Source organism: Columba livia, chromosome 7 (assembly GCF_036013475.1).
Source record: "Columba livia isolate bColLiv1 breed racing homer chromosome 7, bColLiv1.pat.W.v2, whole genome shotgun sequence".
NCBI classification, from domain to species: Eukaryota; Metazoa; Chordata; class Aves; order Columbiformes; family Columbidae; genus Columba; species Columba livia.
In genome coordinates, this window is record NC_088608.1 from 22,274,777 (window position 1) to 22,294,462 (window position 19,686).

General features: G+C 39.7%; 1 protein-coding gene across 13 annotated transcripts in view; it reads left to right on the top strand.

Annotated features, from left to right (window-relative positions):
* Positions 1–19,686, top strand: part of RAPGEF4 (Rap guanine nucleotide exchange factor 4) — a 147,555-nt gene that overhangs the window by 113,889 nt on the left and 13,980 nt on the right. For all 13 annotated transcript variants that reach the window (XM_021300039.2, XM_013370121.3, XM_065068781.1 and 10 more), the window contains 10 exons: positions 855–933; positions 5,163–5,313; positions 6,620–6,708; positions 7,180–7,210; positions 7,462–7,540; positions 9,351–9,497; positions 10,709–10,806; positions 13,805–13,930; positions 14,398–14,576; positions 19,003–19,093. In XM_021300039.2, the coding sequence (XP_021155714.1) occupies positions 855–933; positions 5,163–5,313; positions 6,620–6,708; positions 7,180–7,210; positions 7,462–7,540; positions 9,351–9,497; positions 10,709–10,806; positions 13,805–13,930; positions 14,398–14,576; positions 19,003–19,093 (1,070 nt within the window). The remainder of the gene's footprint in view (positions 1–854; positions 934–5,162; positions 5,314–6,619; positions 6,709–7,179; positions 7,211–7,461; positions 7,541–9,350; positions 9,498–10,708; positions 10,807–13,804; positions 13,931–14,397; positions 14,577–19,002; positions 19,094–19,686) is intronic.

Genomic DNA, 19,686 nt, shown 5'->3' on the forward strand with positions numbered 1-19,686 from the left:
CAAAAGTTTCACTGTAGAAATCATACCCCAAGATATTTTGTTTGTTTCTCAGTGATTCCATTCCTTGCCTAGTTTTAAAGTAAAATAAAGTTTATTCTCACTGCCAAACTTATTCTGGCCTCTGCAGCCAGGCTTTAAATACCTGTTGTTACCACAAATACAACCATAAGGCAAACTGGGATTTACACCAGAACTACCACATCTCATCACAGAAAGAAGAGCTTGCTATTTTTTTTTCTGGAGAAAATGTCAGTCATATTGTTCATATATGTTTTAATATAAATCTAGCAGCTGAGATTCTTCCGAGTCAGAATAAAACCAGAAATTTGACTGTACATTTACCTTTTTTCAGGCCTTCTGCTCATCACCAGGAAATCAGAAAAGAGCGGAATTATTTGCCTTCTCCTGTGTAGTTTATACTAAATGTGCTGTCTGGTATTATAGTTCCCTAAATCCAAATGCAGCAGCACTTCTTAGGCAGCCAGGTGTGGCAGGTCTGATTCTGCTGCTGCTGAGATCTCTACAATTGTAGGGAAGCATACCCAAGTATTTTGCTTCAGCACAGATGGGTTTTTATTTTGCTCTTCCACATTTCTCTTTGACATAAGCAGATGCCTGTTAATGTAAGTGCAGTAAAATTCATGCAGACAAGAATAAAAGCTTAATACTTCAGCTCTCATTTGTTCATTCCCCATTTTTATATTTCATGCCTACAAAGTGCAAAAAGACCCCTTTATTATCTGCAGAGGGCTAATAAGATATTTTAGCTGAAAGAAAACTCATCCTTGTGATCCCCAAGCTGTTTGCAAAGGCTTAATCGACTGTTTTATTTCTTCTTTTTCTTTTTTCCACAGATTCTGTTTTAAATGATTTTATTATGATGCACTGTGTTTTTATGCCAAATAGTCAGCTCTGCCCAGCCTTGATGGCACAATATCCTTTTGTAAGGAAAAAGTTGTGTCCCTTTAACAGCTGTCCCTGTCAGTGATGAGACTGCAGCTTCTCTCTCTCAAGAAGTCCTCACGTTTCATAGGGGCCGCACCTCACGGGTAGCTTCTGTGTCTGACTGACAGCTGTCCATAGCTCAACAACTCTGAAATGGGTGGTGTGTACCCGTAAATACAGCAATAGAGCATGAAAACTGTCTTTCCTGTGCTGATTACTATTTCTAAGTGAAATAAGTGGTAAGTGAAATTACATAAAAGTTCAAATTACCCTTCCTGTATCCTATCTATCTGTCTTCTTTTTGGATGAACTACAGCATCTAGATTTTAACTAAGATTGTTATGTTTTGGTGATTTCAATGGTGGACTTTCCAGATTACAAGCCGTAAACTGCCTCAAGCAAAAGGGTACCTAAACCTGTAGAATAATGAGTAAGTAATTCCTAGGTGCTATCATGATGGTTATGAATAAAAAAATCATAGTCTATGATAATAGTCTATAAAAAATGTTAACAAACTGCAAGAAACTTCAATTGCATGTAAATACCTAGGAGATGAGAGCTTACAGTGGATAGCATTGAGGGCTTGAGGTGACTCTTGTACTCTCTGCATATTGTACAGGAGTCTGTGAAATGTCCATCAGTCAGTCACTGGCAGGTCATTTAGTCTGGGGAGCTGTTGGGCACTGAGAGTTTTCCTTGTACACAGTGACTTGAAGCTATCAAGTGATGGGGAGCATTAAATAAACATATAATGTTTTCTGTTTTATCGAATTCTGACAGGGGTGTAATAACTTCAATTCCCTGTTTATTGTTTTAGAATCAGATTGGTGTGAAAGTGTGCTTTCCTTGAAGCTTAGTGGGGCGAGTGACATCTGGGAAAGCTAACACCCTGTAACCACAAAATAGAGCATTGTGTCCTTGTCTGGCAAGCTTGAGAATCCATTTGTGTTACTCCTAGCAAGGACAGTAATTGTTTTGAAAACCTTTGGACCCATAAAACTGCTGTGCAGAAAATTGTTCAGACACCTGAAACAAACACATTTTCCAAAACCACATAGTTTTGGATATCAAAAGTATTATGAAATGCTGTTGCTGACAGCTTTGAGAAGGGGAGGGAAGAAAAGGACAGCACTTTTTTTTTTTCCTCATCTATCTAGCTCATAGTATTCAATCAGTCCATTTGAGACTCAGGTTTGTCTGTCCTCAGGTATAACAGCATACCTCTGATATCCAATAAGTGGGAAAATCAGGTACATAAGCAAAACGGACCTAATTGATAATAGGGGAAAAGCTTTTCTGAAGATCAAAGTGATAGTGTCATGTACATGTATTCACTTGTGAATCTATTCTGGAGAGGAGGATAAGACCTCAAGGTCTCAAGTGGGCCATGGCAGGCATTGTGCTAATTCATTTCAGAGAGGAGGAGGAGGGCTGGAAGTAACTGGTATCCCACGGCTTTAGTGTCAGCTTTTCTTAGAGCCGAATTATTGTTTATTTGGTCCATTCTGAATATGGAATATCAAACTGTCCTCTGTTGATTGTACCATTGAAATGTATCATTAGAGTTGAAAGGTTGCTAACAAAGCTCATCTTTTTTGAGCAAAATCACTCTACAAAATTGTTTGCCAGTGCTGTGAGACTAAGGAGAGATTAGTTATGCTCAGTGAGGAAATTAAAACAGAAACAGTAGTAAGGACAGACACACTGTTTTTGCTCCAGCTTCTGATTTTAAATCAAAACAAGTCTGTTTTCCTACACCCACTTAGGATACTGTTATAGCTGGCAGCATGCAAGTATGAGCACTATATCACTGTAGTGCTTTCAAGCATAGTACAGGGTGTAAATTATTTGGGTTTTCACTTCTTATACAGCAGCATTTGTCATTTGTAAGTTCTTTACTCCTGAAAGAAATGGATGGGTGCACCATTTTGGCTAAGTAATATAATTGCTTGCTGTGGATTCAGCACTTCTACTGTGCTGTCCCTTGGCACACCACTCTTTTTTAGTCACTAAAGTATATGGATTCTGCAATATTATAATAAAAAAAAATCACGTAGTTCTTTTTTATAGGGAAGTAAAGGTGATGCTCCCCTGTCCTGTGTGTTGGACCAAGGCACCTGTTTCCCTCTCTTCTTCACAGAGCTGGAAATGGAGAGATTCTCCAAGTTACAGCTTGTCAGAGCGAGGCAGGACAAAGCCCAAAAGAAAATTTGAAAGACAGTAGCACCTCCAAAAGTGCACTTGGGCTAGTGGAAGTGTGGGAGCAGGTGTGCATCTTTAAAGGAGCACTATCTAAATACTTATGAAGTATGAGCGCCTCTTTTGTCTCTGTACATGATAGTCCTCTGGCACGTTTATGAGTGTTTTGTGAGCCGCCTTCACCATCATGCCAGTAGTAATGGGTGCTGATTTTGCACAGTTCCCGATATGGCTAAGTGTTCCCATGTGGAGAAGAACAGACTTAAGAATTGTTTCCTAGCATATGCTAAGCATAACTAGAAATATATATATATTGAACTCTAACCATGTTGGTGTTGATAACTATTTTGCAGTTATCTGACACTTGTTGCAAATGTACATGATGTTTTACTTCTGATTGTAATCTGCAGTGAAGCTGTATCCTGTAGACCCTGTAAAAATGGGAGAACCATTAATTGACATTCCCTGTGATAATAGTAATAAAAGAGCAATTAATATAAATGAGCAGTAAAAATACAGAAAAATTACCAGTGCCTGCAGTGAATCAATTAATAAGAAAGTAAAAATACATGAAATAATTACAGTGTTTAAAAGGTAAAAATGGCATGAGAAAAATTACTCAGTAGAATATTAAACTTGCTCCCTGAGACATTAGAGCACATAGCTTACAATATATTATTTACTTCTTATGACCCTTTGACTTATTTACTCCCATAAATGTACTGACATGTTTAGTTTTCTAGTAATTTTAAACCTTTCCAAATGAAATTAAAATGCAGATTTCTAAAAGTTTGTCAGTCAGTTGAGTGCCCCAGTAACCCTGGTAGCACATCAAATCTCTGCAGGGGTGTTGGCAGGAGGATCATTTGGAAACTGTGAGTTAATAGATACTTTTTCCCATTATATTTTATTAGTATTAAGTATGTTAGCATTTGTTAGAGAAATGTTTCTAAATGAGAAGTTTAAGATTAATATCTTAGATCATTTTGATTTCTAATTAATATTTTTATTTTCTAATTGTTAAATTGTTTGTTAGAGCAACTGGAAGTGCACCTAGAAAGGATGCTGGACTTCACAGTCAGTGAAAGAATGGCAGTATTTTCATATTAATTGTTCCTATATAATAGGGAATGGTATTATTCATAACAATCCAGAATCTGAATTTTGGTATCCAGGAAGAAAAGGTTTAAGGCTGAAATTATCTCAGTTTATCGTCCATTCTGCCTTTACTTTTTTCTTGGTTTCTTCCTTTCAATAAATATTACTTTTGGCCTTTTCGCTATTTGCATATTTTTGGAGTGTTGGTACTTCATCTTGAAAAAGGTCAATGAAATGTTTCCTATTTTTTCTTATTGTTGGTCACAAAATAACTATCACAAAGTATTGTGTCCCAAATACGCTTTATTTGATATTGTGGAAACTTCTGATTGCCTCATATGTAAGATGAGGCTATTACAGAATATATTCTTTTACCCTGTGTCTCTGTAGTCAGTCCAGGCTGTAAACTTCCACGTCCCCATACCATAATGGGACTGTAGTTCACCTTGGGTTACAGCAACTTCTAAAAATAAAACTAGTAACACTGGGGGCTGACTCCAGTAGTCTTTCTCACAAACGGAAGACTGGAATTGTTAATAAACACGGAGTGACATTTTTCTTTTTCTTCAACTGTCTCCAAAGAAGAACAATGAGAAATATCCTTCTTCAGTCTCCATGGTTAATCCTCTCCTCTGTTGTTCCAAGTATCATTTCTGTTCTGCTCCCCTACAGCAACAGTCTCTGTGGTGGGATTCTGATCATTCTGGTGCTCTTTAGAGAATTCTCTCTCTTCTTACTTTTTAGTATGAACGTGAAAGGTTCGCAAGTCTTTATGCTAGCAGCAGTCAGAAATCAAAAGTATATGTTGGAAAGGTGTGTTTGAACACCCTGAAAATGGTTTGTTGGAAGTCAGTAGTTTGTGAATTCATACTGCTTTTAATATTTTCAATCACTGAGTGTTTTCCTTGACACCGTGGCACCTATCATGCCCAGCCTTCCCAGGGTACAGAGCAGGAGAAAATGGATTATGCCCTCAACAATAAGAGGCGAGTCATTCGACTGGTTCTGCAGTGGGCTGCTTTATATGGAGATTTACTACAAGAAGATGAAGCAGCAATGGCCTTTTTGGAGGTATAAAGCAATTGTATCATTGTACTGAAAAGTTCCTATTGATCAAGATAAGCTGAAAGCCTGTTCCTGGTCTGTAGAATTCTGTTGTGAACTGAAGAGAAGTGGGTCATTTCAAAGTGCAAACTTGTAACTCTGTTTTCTTGGTGTTAGCTGCAGACAGTATACACGCTACAACAGCCTCTGGACCTCTGAAAATACCTGCTCCAGCAGACCCCTTTCAAAGCACTGCATGGGTAGATTGCTTTACAGCAATAGATGAATTTACTTTTTTTAGTATTTTCTTGTGGATAGTTCAGAGGCTCTACAGACTGAACTGGGAGGCTGTTTATGCCTGCCTGAGGTGTGCCAGGAAGGAGCTGGAAGGTCCTTACTCTACAAATTAAAAAATCCTTTCCATTTGAATGAAAGCTGTATTGCAGCTATTGGAACTTAAGATCTTTGTCTTCAGAACCCATCTGATCCCTTAAAATCCTTTAATTCTTCAGACACTGGTTGTAACGTCTTTGTGGTAGATACCATATCCTTGTATTTCCACAATAAGATGCACTGCCAATGTCACGTTAAGTTGTTGTGATTGCCGTTATTATTATATAATGCATTTATGGATCACAATCCCTTATGTTTCTTGCTGAATGGAAGTTCATGCCCCAAAGAGCTTAAAACTGAATCTAAGTGTTAGCAGATGGGAATAGAGAGGGACCTTAATTATGACAAACATATATAATGGCAAGCCCATATGGGAAAACTGTTCATAATAGACAAGCTTTGGAGACAAACATAATGTCTTTCAATAGTCCAGAAGTTAAAGGACAATAACTAGTTGGAAGCACATAGGTCCTTCATTGAGTCAGTTTTATGTAGGTGTGGCAGGAAGAGGTTTGGTTAGGGTTGAAAGGAGGGTAATATCATAGCAGACTGGAACATCTGAGAGTCAACAACTCAGTAGCAAATGAACCACCAAGGACTACAACAACAGTGGGTAAAAAAATCTGTTGTGCCAGATTACTTGTGAATTATCTTTATCCTTGATAGTCTGAAAATGCAGTTTTTGCACAAGCAGTCGGTGGTTACACAGTGAGCTAAGGAGCCTAGTCAGGCTTCCCTTCTGCATGTGGAACTCTTGCTTTAAACCAGCTGGAAATAAACAAGTAGAAGTAATAGAGGGTTGGGCCCAGCATGTGTTCCTCTATGCCGATTATCATTCTTTATAATCATTAAGCTATCAGATGTCATGTCATAATCCTCTCTCTGAGTACTGCTCATTTACCCCTATAGTTATTTAAAGACTGTTCTGTATCATTTACAGGAATTTTATGTATCTGTATCAGATGATACTAGAATGATTGCAGCACTGAAGGAGCAACTTCCAGAGCTAGAGAAAATTGTAAAGCAAGTGTAAGCACAGTTTTTGCTCCTTTCCTCCCCTTGCCCTTTTTCTCAGTAAATAGATGAAGAAAATGTATTACATAGTATTAAAAATCTGTTCTGTGAATGGCACTCAGTCACACAAGACTGAATGTTTGCATGCAAGCTGGTTTGGATGAATGTCTATGTCCCTCTCTTCCACATCATTATTGCAAACACCAAACTTTCATTAAAAGGTTGACAGAAGGAACAGGAAATTATGTACACACTATTCAAACTAAACTGAATGCTCATTTCATGCTTACATGGACTTTATATAGTATTTTCCTTGCCTTTGTTGTAAATTAACTGTGGTATCATCTAGTCACCTTTTTCATATATGCAAACATTAATAGTTTTATATTGTAGTTTGACAAGTGGTCCATGTTCTATAGATGACTTTGTAAACAAAATCTTTCAGGTTATATTTAATTATATATTCTATGCTTTACCTTTTTATAGTTCTGAAGAACCCAAAGCACCACAAAAGAAGGTAAGATAATTTATTTGCCTCTTTTCTAAATTTAATTTAGAAAATTTAGCTTTAGCACAGCAAATCCACAAACATCTGTTCAGTAATCATGGGTATATTAAAACAACACATCGAGAAATAGCTTTTAACATTGTGTCAAGTTTCACATTGCTACTCTTTTTCCTGCCATTCATAAGAGATCTACTGTAGCTCATGTCTACCCCATAATGTTTCTTTTCACATTAACGTGAATCCTGATGATTCATTTTCAGCACAAAGTTCTTCTGCAGCTGTTCAACACAAGCGATGACAGAGCACAGAAACGCCAGCCTATCAGGGGCAGCGATGAAGGTGAGCTCCTCTGCAAACTTTTATTGAGCCACTGAGATTTGCAGTAAATTTGTCTCTCTCTCTTAAAAAAAAGGTCTAAAAATAAAGAGAAGTACCTACTTAGAGTTTTGAAGCCTGGCCTGAAGCAAACTGCTTTTGCTATCCAAACATTCTCCATCATTGCTTTGAAGTGCTCCTTGTCTTTTCCCTTAGTTACTTGTGGTATCAAACACTGCGCTTCTGCAGAGGAAGATGTAAAAACTTTTAAAATAGAGAATGAACAAAACAGGGAAGAACCGGTACATAGAGTGTCCATGCGGGTAATGGCAGCGCAATAAATAGTGGGTGCTGAAGGTCGTGTTTGAGCGTCTGTCTCCCCTGTGCAGTTTGAGCTAATATGTACAGCTGTTCCTTTGCGAGATAGGAGTGGAGCAGATAATCATGGCGAGGATCTCTGCCCTGTGGCACATAGCCTAAAGACAAAATCTGTTGGTGTGCCCTATTGCTATTGTTTGATTCTCTGAAGAGATTAAGGTAAAATTTACTGCAGTGTATCAGAATATCATTTTCAGTTGTACTGGCTTTTCATATTGTCCTTTTCATCAGGCAGGTTAGAGTACTGTTATGTGAACAAAATCCTGAGCTCTGCTGATGAGATCTGTTCATTGTAAACAAAGATACATGCCCCTTAAAGCTCAAATCTGAGGATTTCTTTGCAACTGCTAGGGCCAGTTTCTCAATGGTTGTTTTGGTGTATCTTCATCACAGAAAATAGCTTCTGCTTCAAGGTGTTTGATATTAAAGGATAGCTCTTGCTAGTGAACAACCGTAAAAATAAAAGGAACAGAATGTGAGGTCATATAGCTGAGATAGCTGGTGGCATAAATCAAACCAACAGAAAAGCCATTTGAAAGGCTGGAAGTAGCGACGTATGAACAGCAGCCACCCTGCCAGGCGTGCAGCTTCTGTTGTCCCTGTCAATGCTAGCTCCAGGTCTACAAAGTGCAAAGCAGTTGCTGCTGCCAGGGGAACTGGCAGGCACCAGCTGCCCCTTTTGTATGGCTGCACCTTTCCCACTTGCAGGGCAGGCAGCACACTGAACATGACAATCCATGGACACCTATAACCCCAGGGACTGCTTGGCTTGGCTTGACAGCTGAGCTGAAGGAGTATTTTCCTAACTTCTTCTGTCTTAGATTCATGTCACTTCAGGCTGCCTTGCATTTTGCAGGCTAAGGTGCTATCATGTTGATTTCTAGGCAGCCAGAGGCTTGGGTTCACTTGTCACTCCGTGAGCCACTTTGTACGGTCCACTCAAGTGAATTCTTATTGTTGGAGTATTTGTCTTCCTAATCTACAACATTCTTGATTCATCAGTTTTGTACTTGCTTGTAACAAACAGGTTGCAACACACTTTGGTTTAAGTTCTGATTGTAACCAAAACTATTTGAAAATCTGTTTTGTAAATATGAAAAGTATTTTGCTGTAATTAAGAGAGTTTACAGGCAGTTTTTCTGACTCTCGTAAAGAAGGGTTGATTTAAAATATTATAATGTCTGGAACATAACAAAGTGCCAGATTAAATTGACATCCATAAATAATGTAGCAATACTGAAACACTAGTACTTCATGGTTTACTAAAAGCTCTGGAAAATCAGAGATTTCTGTACTAGAACATCTGAGGAATGGGGAGCTATCAAAACTGTTGTGATTTATTGTTGCATTATTTGTTTCATTTGTGAGAAGTGTTACTGAAGTGAAAGTAATTTGTACAGTAAAGCCTTCGTGATTGTGACACATGGCACACACAGCGCAATCTTTTTTTCTTTAGTTCTGTTTAAGGTGTACTGCATAGACCAAACCTATACCACGATCCGGGTGCCAGTGTCTTCCTCTGTGAAGGAAGTGATCAGCGCAGTAGCAGATAAGCTGGGTTCTGGAGAAGGCCTCATCATAGTAAAGATGAGCTCAGGAGGAGGTACCGTATTTGCATCATCTTAAACACTTCTCAGAGTGAAGCAGAATGTCAGGGGGAATTGAAAGACTAATTCAGTCAGGGCTTTTATATCTATGTGCTTGTTCAGATGCTACACAAACTCTGTCTTAGAGGCAAATCCTTTCCCTACTGCAGGCACAGACTGAAGCTCACATAGGGGACAGGCAAAATTGAGAAGTTTGTGTATCTGCATGTTAGAGAGCTGAGTTGCCCCAAGTTTCCTTCACTATAAGAATTGTAAGAATTTTTAACAACAGAAATAGGAGGTAATAATGGATAATGTCAGGCTAGACATATAGATCAGCAACAGCAGAAAACAGTGCATGGAGACGTTCCAGCAGTGGTCACTACCATTCTGGCTGCTCTGTCCATGCAACTGAGTGCCAAGCCCGCTGACCTCGTGCTGGCACAGCGTGAAGAGTCAGCCCCTCGCTGTAGGCTGTGGAAATGGGAGAGTAACTGCAAGGTGACTTTGGCTGGAGAATTGGTGTTGCTGAAGCTCTCTGGTTGAATATGACTGTGTGGACACACACAGAGCTAATGAGAGCTGTGTTGGAAGGCATTTTTGCAAACAGTGATGCCTGCCAAAACCAGCTCACTTCCTGAGAACTGACACCAGGCAGCTCTATTTTTTGCAGTTGCAGCAATTTTTTATTGTCAGATTTGCTGACGGCCAGTGCATGCTGGAAGAGACTGTTTCGTAAGTTACTTCATTATCTGTTTTTTACCTGCGATGTGATGCAGTTTTAGAACTGCTGTAATGAGATTTGAATGCAGTTGCATTTCATCACCTCCTTTTGCACTTACTATCTTCCAAGGCAATTTCTATTAAGAACAGCTCTCCAAATGCTTACAGCTCAGAGAAGAAGGAATAGAGTCCAGCTGATTAGAGAATAGAGAAGGAATAGATTACAGCTGATTTTTTTTAGGTAGTTTCTGAAGGTGGCAGCACAGGCTTCTTCACCTGTCTGTACACTTTGGAGCTGGGATTCTAGTTCTGTGTGCCAGTCCTATAGGAGACTGGTTTGGGCTGAGCTTGTCTTCAATAAAGAGGACCTTGTTGTCATCTATTTTGTATCCTGGACATTGGTTTACTGTGCAAAATTTCTTCCCAAAAAGTGTAATCTATTGGATCAGCCCTGCTATAAATTCTACATATGTGTAATAAACAATCTTTTGTTTCATGTTTACAGAAAAAGTTGTGCTGAAACCTCATGATGTTTCAGTGTTTACAACTCTCAGTGTGAATGGACGGCTGTTCGCTTGCCCGCGTGACCAGTTTGATTCATTGGTACGTATGTATGTATGCAGGTCTCAGAAAGTGCAGTGCTTCAGTTTATTCAAACACTTGGCTCTTTTTGTTTTATCAATGCTTTTGGTAGAAGCTAGTGGAAACATTCACAACAAAGGGCTTGCCACAGTGCTATGGAATGAGCCTTGAAATTGGAACAAGGTAATGTTATAATTTCCTAAACTAGAGCAGAAATCCATCTGATCCATATGACAGTACTTGATCCCAGTATTCTCTGTGTCACACTGAGCATGTAGAAAGAGCTGAATATTGCCACTAAGACATGCAGTAATTCCTGATTACAGAATTATCTCCTCAAGGCCCCGGGGATATATTCTTGACGATAGATTAAAGCGTTAAGGAGACTTGATTCCAACAGTAAATTCCTTAAAATCCTTTCTTTCTCAGCCACACAAAACACTGTGTCAAAATCTCAGATTATTCTAAGAAGAATCACAGAAAATATTCCTGGTAGAAAGACTGGGTTTTTTTAAGTAGAATTGCTCCTAAGTACTTACAGTTTATGCAGTAATTCTAACGATCTCCATGGGGTCTGCTTTTATAGAGTTTGATTTGACTGTACTTTTTGCTCCTTTTATTTCATTAAAAACAAATGTCATTGCCAAGTCATGTCAGCATGAACTCTATTACTCCTAGCCTTGTTTCAGCCTCCTGTATGCTTTTAACAAGCCACTTAGTATGTATGCCTGATTTCTTTTATAGATATGGTAAAATCTATGCTTTGCCGCTGCTTTCAATTTAGCAACCAGGGAATGCACATCCAGCATACTGTAGTTCCATGCAGAGATACCTCTTGTTCAGTTTATTAAATTCTGGTGTTCCCTTAAGGTTAATTATTCCTGCCAAGTAGATACCCCCATGGGGCATGCTTCTCTAAAGCAGGGGTGTTGCATCAGTACAACTATGCTGGGTACTTTTGTACGGCCCTGCGTTGTCTGTGTAGACATACCTTTGGCAGCAAATTGTCATGACTTTCTGTGCCTTTTCGCCTGTGCTATTTACCATGGATCGAGTGCTCAAAATGCCACAGGGAGCTCTAAGATACAGGGCTGCAGTGTGCTAGTTTTCATCAAGTGGGCTGACTTCAGTAGGAATTAGGGAGAAACACTCAGCACCTTAAAAAAGGTCCTCAGCACTGCATAACAGAATAGATCCCCTTATCAGCTGCATTTTTTTCAAAGAGGTATACACAAACTGAAAAACATTACAACCTTACCTCCCTCCCAGTTTAATCCTTTCACATTCCAATTTCTGGCTGCTGCCTGTGCATGTGCATCTATTCACATGACACTTGGTAGTTCCCATGTGAAAATTGTTCTGGGTTAGATGAATTTTCAAATATGCAATCAGTTTACATCTAAGTGCTTCTTTCCTAACCTTAGAAAATATGTGTTTGTTATGGTAACAGCTATGTTGTGTTTGTGTCCAAATAGGGGAAAAAAGCCCTCTTTCAGTCCATGGGCAATTCTCTTGCCACAGATTTCCACAAATGAGGATTTTCTAGACAAAACTGTTGTACTTTTAAATCACATTCTGTCTTAAACTAAAGAAATTTTGTATTTGTGCAAATCCCAATTAAGGACAGTCTTCAGGCTGTTGTAAGACTGATGGTTTTCCTGATGTTTTTAGCTGATACTTTGCTAATACACATCACTTCTTAAAATTGTAGATGGAGCTTTTAAGGTAATAATGCCTGTGGTTCAGTTTGGTTATTTTTAATTAGTTTGTATTATGATGAGATTTGGAAGACAAGTTTTCCCTAGAGAACAAAGCAAGAACTCCTAGAGAAGTTCCTACCTACTGTATGTTATTAAGAAAGTGACTTGGTGTATTAATTCAGTCAGTTCTTTTTCTATTAGTAATATAATGTTTTTATATAAAAGGAGATTCATTCAGTAAGCTCATTTTTGATATTGCGGTATGTAAATGTGGTCTGTTAATCTTGCAGATTCTGAGTTTGTACTCGGAAAGGAGCTTGTTGACAGTTCCCTGCTCTGTAATTATCTAACAAAGACCCTGTGAGAAATTGCGAAGGAAACTTGTCAGTGAAGTCTACTGCCCTCTCCTGGAAACAGAGCAATTAAAGTGTGGGCTCGCAGGGAGCTTTACTGATGTAATGCATTTGAATTTGCAAGAGGCCTGTTAGTTGGCCATTTAGCAGAGCTGGTTCAAACACTTTGACCCTAACAGATACAACAGACTATATCAGATCTGACTTGATCTCAAGCCATGTTTTAAATATCTCTCCTTAAGATTTACTTGTGTGCAAAACTATAGATCATGTCTCATTAATGGGGTAATATGGAAGTGTCTTTCAAAAATATTTTATACTTGAATGATTTAAGGGATTCTTTCTCGCAAGACTGTGTGCATGTAATTGGCATAGCCAGGAGTTTTGCAATCACAAGGCATGCATCCCTGCACTGTCAAAGAGAAAGTATGAGGTTTATTTTATAAATTATTAGAAGAACTTGCAGTCACTGCAGATTTGCGAAATATGGCAGATGTAATAATTCTGATCATTAGAATCAATAATTTGCAAAAGAATTTGGCTTGTGCTTTGTGTCCTGATTATTTCTGTATGTGAAAAAGGAAACTGGTAACAAAAGCTTTGTGGAAAGACCTGTGCTTCTAAACAAACAGACATGCTTTAGTTAGCACAACGTGTATTGAAGTATTTATTTCTGGCTTCAAATTTTAGAACAATGCTAAAAATAACACACTGAGAACAGTCTGTTTTATTTCCTTGCAGTGCCTCCGAAGAGCTTTCAGAATTTTCCTAACTATCCTGTGCATAGTGGGTACTGATTTTGTGCAGGGCTTCTCATTTCCTAATGCCAGCCTGTGGTTAAAAGCAGATTTCAGTTTTTGTATTAGAAACATACTTAGGAAAGTGGTCACAACTTTATGAAAGAAAAGAACCAGTCATGTCATTTAGTATTTCTAAAGTATTTTTATACCATTTTTCCATTTGTAGGCACCATTACCAGAACAAGAAGGACCATCTGCTGGTACAGTGGGAACATTTGAACTGATGAGCTCCAAAGACTTAGCACATCAGATGACAATTTATGACTGGGAGCTCTTCAACTGTGTGCATGAGGTATGAGGATCTATCTGTTCAGCAGATTAGAATCTGGGAGAAAATGTTTAACTGCACATTGTAGGTTTGTGTGTTACTTGCAAAACTTTCTCTAAGCTTGATATTCACATATACTACAATAAAGCCACCTACAAGTTTGGGAATTATAAAGCATTCTTAATTTTGTAGGCAGAATCCTAAAATAAAGTTAAACTTCTCCTGAACATGTGCTGTTTATTGGATTACTTTTGTACGTTTTAAGATATTAACCTATTTATAAATAGTCTATAGTTATGCTTTTAGTATGCCTCAGCTATTGTCTACTGGATTTGTAACCCAAATCCTGTCATCTGTACAGCAACAAACATAAACTGCAGAGCAAATTTCAGACTAGATACTTACCTGTTCATTCTTAGCCTCTTTCCTCTGTCCGAAAGATGAGATTCCGCAAAAATAATCCCAAACTGTTGTGTTTCTTTTTTTCCTAGCTGGAATTGATCTATCACACTTTTGGAAGGCACAATTTTAAAAAGACCACAGCAAATCTGGACTTGTTTCTGAGAAGATTTAATGAAATACAGTTCTGGGTGGTCACTGAGATTTGTCTTTGCTCTCAACTCAGCAAGCGTGTTCAGCTGTTAAAGAAGTATATTAAGATTGCAGCCCAGTAAGTATAAAATCGTCTGTGAGCTGGAAATGAGATTCAGTATAATAAATTGTTGTTATTTTTCTCTTTTATTTACAGACAACCACAAAGAGTAAAGGTTAAAATATCCTCTGCTTGGTAATTCTGTCCATTTCATTAGAGGACTGTATGGAACCTTGTTAGTATATATTCTTCTTTCTAGTTCTGCTCTCCATTTTTCCTTGACCTGTGATCTAGGGCCATGTTTTCAAATCAAATTTGTGAGTAGATACATTTCAGTTCATTAGGAGAATCCTCCATTTACCCTTACATGCATTAGCAAATATTAATATCTGAATTAGTAAATATTAACAAAACTGAGCCTTAGTTTTCCTGAGAACAGAAGTATTTCTGGTCCTGTTGAGGAAAACCATCCTCAGAATTGCCCCAAGTAGGAAAACCAAGAGTGGAGAGCAAAGAGATGTTGTACGGGGATGATAAGGCTCATGTTAACTTTTATTCTGCTTGGGATATTTTTCTAATACTTTTGTTTAAAAATGCAACACTATGAGTGTTGTCTTTTGTTACTAACAGCTACAGGTTTTTATTAGTATTACCCTCTTCTCTCAATTACAGTTTGTGGTGTGTTTATCACATTCCTTGCTGTCTGAGCAAACAGTTTGCTGAGGTGTGCAGTGAGGAACTGCCAGTTTAAGTGTTTGTAACTCTGGGCATTGTGACCAGAGGCCTTCAGGCAGTTGTACCAAACAAAGCAGCTATTACTCGCAGTTAAACCACGAGTTTTAACAATTTTGCATTGTTAAATGTGGTTGTGTGCAGGAAGAGATTACTTTTAGAGCTGTGATGCCAACCTCCTGTCAATTACTAATTCCACATGGCTGAAATCAATGGTCTCGTTGAAACTCGGCATCATCGTTCCTGCCTCTTCTGGGAATGGCTTCGGGCCCTCCTGACAGGTTATGGTTGGTGGAAGCTGACCATTTTTCACATCTAGTAGTGGGCATGTAGGATCAGGTTTACATTTGGAACAGAGGACAGAATTTACCTCTTTAGTTTCTAAAAATACATATACTGCATATTCCATTCTCTCATTCCAGGGAGCGAGCCGCCCGTCTGGCGGCTGCATCCAGGAGAGGGCAGTGGCACCCACACACTGACGCCTCGGGGTCTTTTCTAAACTGAGAGGCATGAAATGGGAAAACATTGAAATGTGGTAAATTGAACTACAGTAGTAATTTCCATAAACACTTGAAATCAAGTATCCTAAAAATTACAGTTAAATATCTCCTTAATAAACCACCCTAGCTTGTGGATTCCTCAGTGTCATGGGTTTAATCCTATGCTATTTACAACAGCTTGACAACCTCCTGTTTACTTCCATGTTTCTGGTATCACTACAATGCTAAAAATAAGTAGCTAAAAGCGGTCTGCTCTGCTGAGTTCTCTTTGTCTCCTAAAAGCAGAGAAATCCAAAGCACAAGATTTTCCTCTGCACAAACGGAGTGGGCAGGTTTAATTGCAGCCACTGGAAAGGCGCTGGGAAGTTTTACCAGGCTGCTGCCCTCCGTGCAGGGCTGCCATGGTAACAGGTGCTGCAGCCTGCGGTAAAACAAACACAAAGTGCACCCAAGTTAGAGGGGAGAAAAAGCCAAGGAATTGGATCAAAAGATGCAGGCCCAGGCCTTGAAGCGATATCTTTGAGGAAGTTTTGCTTGTGAAGATCCTTGAGACCTAATGAGAACTTTACCCTACCTGGAAGTACTAGACTCATTAGAAAAGTGTCCGGGGAGAACAGCTCAGTGCTGCACTATTAATCTTAGGCATGACTGGCGGTAACGAGATGCCTTGCACGTACTTATTTTCAAAGATAACTGTCACTGAGAACCCTGTTTCAGCTCTGTGACTGGGGGCTCAGATGCCATTGCAGAAGGCACATAATTTTGTGTCTGCCACCCCGCGCACCCTGTGATGTGTGCTCCCTGCCTGCGCGGGCAAGCGCAAGGCCAAGTGCGGGCTCCGAGCTCTGTGCATGCGTGCTTTCAGTTCCAGGAGCGCTGTTGCCTTTGCATCTGCTAGGAAAGGATGTAGAGGTTACCGGGTTCGTCTCTTTTCTCCAGCCACTGTAGGATTAAACTTTCAAACAAAGGGGAGAAGTGAACTGTATTCCTACAGTGAGTTCTTCCCATGTCGAATCAAATTAGAAAGGCCTTCTAGGATGTACTTGCACATACACTTACGGATACCCACAAACCCAGTTTGTGTGTATTTCCTCCTTGCATATATACTCAAAAGCTATTTAGAAGCCTTCTTGTGCATCACTATACTCAGACACTTTCAGTCAGTTTTTGAACATAATTCTTTCCATACACATGCATATGTTATAAGGCCAAGGAGCCTGTAAGAAATTTTTGAAGGGTGTGTGTTTACAGATAAAATGCCAAGATGAATATGCTAATCTAAGTAGTGGGAGATTTTAATCACATTTGTGTCTGTGTTGGAGACAAGAATGTGTGCATATGTATGTGTTCACAGTTCATACTAAAATAGAAGATTTTTCTGGTACAGTCCATTTTGGGAAGGAGAGGGACCTCTGCTCTGAACACACTGGTGCTTTGGAGGATCCATTTTGTGACATTTTACAGGCAGCCTATGTGCAGTGGACCCATGCAGAACTGCTTCTACCACCTTTACCTGGAACTGAGCTACTTAGTGCCTGTAGAATTTACAAAATATTTGGTGTAGAATGTCATACATCTAGATGGACTTTATCAGGGACTTTGTCAAATTACGTTGCTTAACAGGGTATTTGGCAAAACTTTTCCTTTTTAAAATGATAGATTCAAATTACATATTGCAGGTACATTTGCAGCTGCCTACTGTTTTGAGCACTACTGTTCTGTGGTACTAGTTTATTTTTACAGTGCCACAATTGTCACAGTCTGTGGACAGGTACCTGTTTCTGGATTTAGTTGTGCCTGGGAAAGAGGTTGTCACTGACAGCCTATCCTGGCTGCTTTTCATCCGTATCTCCCCTCAGACCCACTAATAAGGCACTCCCTGACCGGTTCTAGTCAGAATAAATTGAGGTAGGTGTACCATTTCAGCTTACTTTCGCTAACCTTGCTCACTGTCCTTAATCTGATGTGGGAGAATTTGTATGAGCAGCTCTGCCAGAAGATCTGAGGGGGCAGCAGTCTCCAACAGATGGAGTGTCGGATGGGGAAGATCATTTTTTTCACATGCTCAGTGTTCACACAGTGCAGACACAGGTGAGGCCCACATCTAAAGGATTCACCCACTCAATACATCGAGTCTGACGAAATGGAGGGACAGGAAGAACAGAATAACAGTAGGGTGATGTGGCGATTATGGAGCTGGACAGTAGGGTGTGATGATTGTACTAACTGTCTGGAGCTGAGGATATCTCAGAGGAGCTAAGAGCTTCAGTGACGAAAAAAAAATCTGAGAGTCATATCTTGAATCTTGTGAAAGTTTTCTTGGTAAACAGTGAAAAAAGCAGAGGCTGAGGTTCTGAAATCAGATGTTGGCAAATCAGTTGTCAAAACAGCAAATTATTTGCAGGAACCCAGTGAGACACAGATTTATGAGGTAGAGGTTTTGTTCTCTCGCTTCCCTTCCTGTTGAGTCAATGAGCCACTTGATGCGGTCCCAGCTGAGCAGCTGTCTGGGCTGTTCCTGTCAGACTGTGTCTACTCCTGTATATGGTGTATTGGATCTTCCATACTACTCAGTTACATGTTCCAGTTTTTCCTGATTGGTAACAAAAGTTCTCCTTTGCATTAGGGATGAAGCGTGACCTAGAGCTCTTAGTGCGCAGCACCTCTTTAATGATGTTGGTAACAGGTGGCAGTGCTTTGCTTGAAACATCCTAAAGAGTTCCAGAATCTACAAGTTAGAAATCATGTACGGCAAGAGAGATCACTGACACACAGGCATCTCTACACAGCTGGTCTTCTCCCTTTAAAAAGACTCAGCGCCCCTGTAAGCTTCAATGGAGATCATTTAGGGACAGCTTCCAACATTCAGTGGCTTTTCAGAAGCTGTCAGCAAGTTCTGCAGCAAATGAGGCTGTAAACCAGTTGCTTCCACTGTTTCTGCTATTCCCTAGGACTGAATCAAGCCCAGTTTCAGGTTTGTGTTTCTGGGTGGGGAGGAACTTCAAAGACTCCTTTAATGTCCTGGTAGAAGCTGGCACCCAGTGAGGTGGAAGCAGGAGGTGGGTTTAGGAGGGAGGGGAGAGGAGCCTCCGGAGCGTGGGGAATGCCTCACACGAGGGTGCAGCGCTGTGCCGCAGGCACACTGGCCAGGGCTCCCAAATTCACTCACAGCTGTGCGACATGCCTGGGTTCAGCTCTCTCCAGGTTGTCATGTGTACTTCTGCTCTGACTGACACATACAAATTAAAACCTGGCCCTTTGTGTTTCAGCTGTAAAGAATACAAAAATCTGAATTCCTTTTTTGCTATTATTATGGGGCTGAGTAATGTTGCTGTGAGCCGTCTCTCGTTAACGTGGGAGGTAAGTCTTACCTAAAATTCAATTCCAAGATGTTTGACTGGGACTTGTGCTTTTAGTTAGCAAAAACATGATTTGGGTCTTTATTATTGATAAAAATAGATGTACTAATGCAGCTCCGGAGCATAAGCCTTTACCTAAGGCTGACAATTTTCATTAGTAAGGCAGTATACACATAGATGTTTTGAATACTCACAAACAGTTAACAAGAGTGACAACAGCAGCTTCTGTTGATGAGCTGAACCGCCCAACAGGATGAGTTGGCCAGTTACACTCTTACATCAGCCCATCCTCTGACTTTACTGATCATGCCATAGATGCATCTTCAAAATCCACCCTGTATTTATATTTACTATTTTCTGATCTCCATATGGACTCTATTGCTCTATTAAAATGTGGGTTTGTCCTCACCAGTTCTGGTCTTCTCTCTGACGTGCATTCCCCGGCTTACTGTTAATTTGGTCTTCATTCTCAGAGCTTCCACCTTGTTCTGTGGCTTTGCTCTTTTGTATGCGAGTACACAAAAAGGGTGCAGTGTCCAGCAGGGTGAGGTAGTAAGCACATGTAACCACTAAGAATGTGCTGTTTGTCAAAAG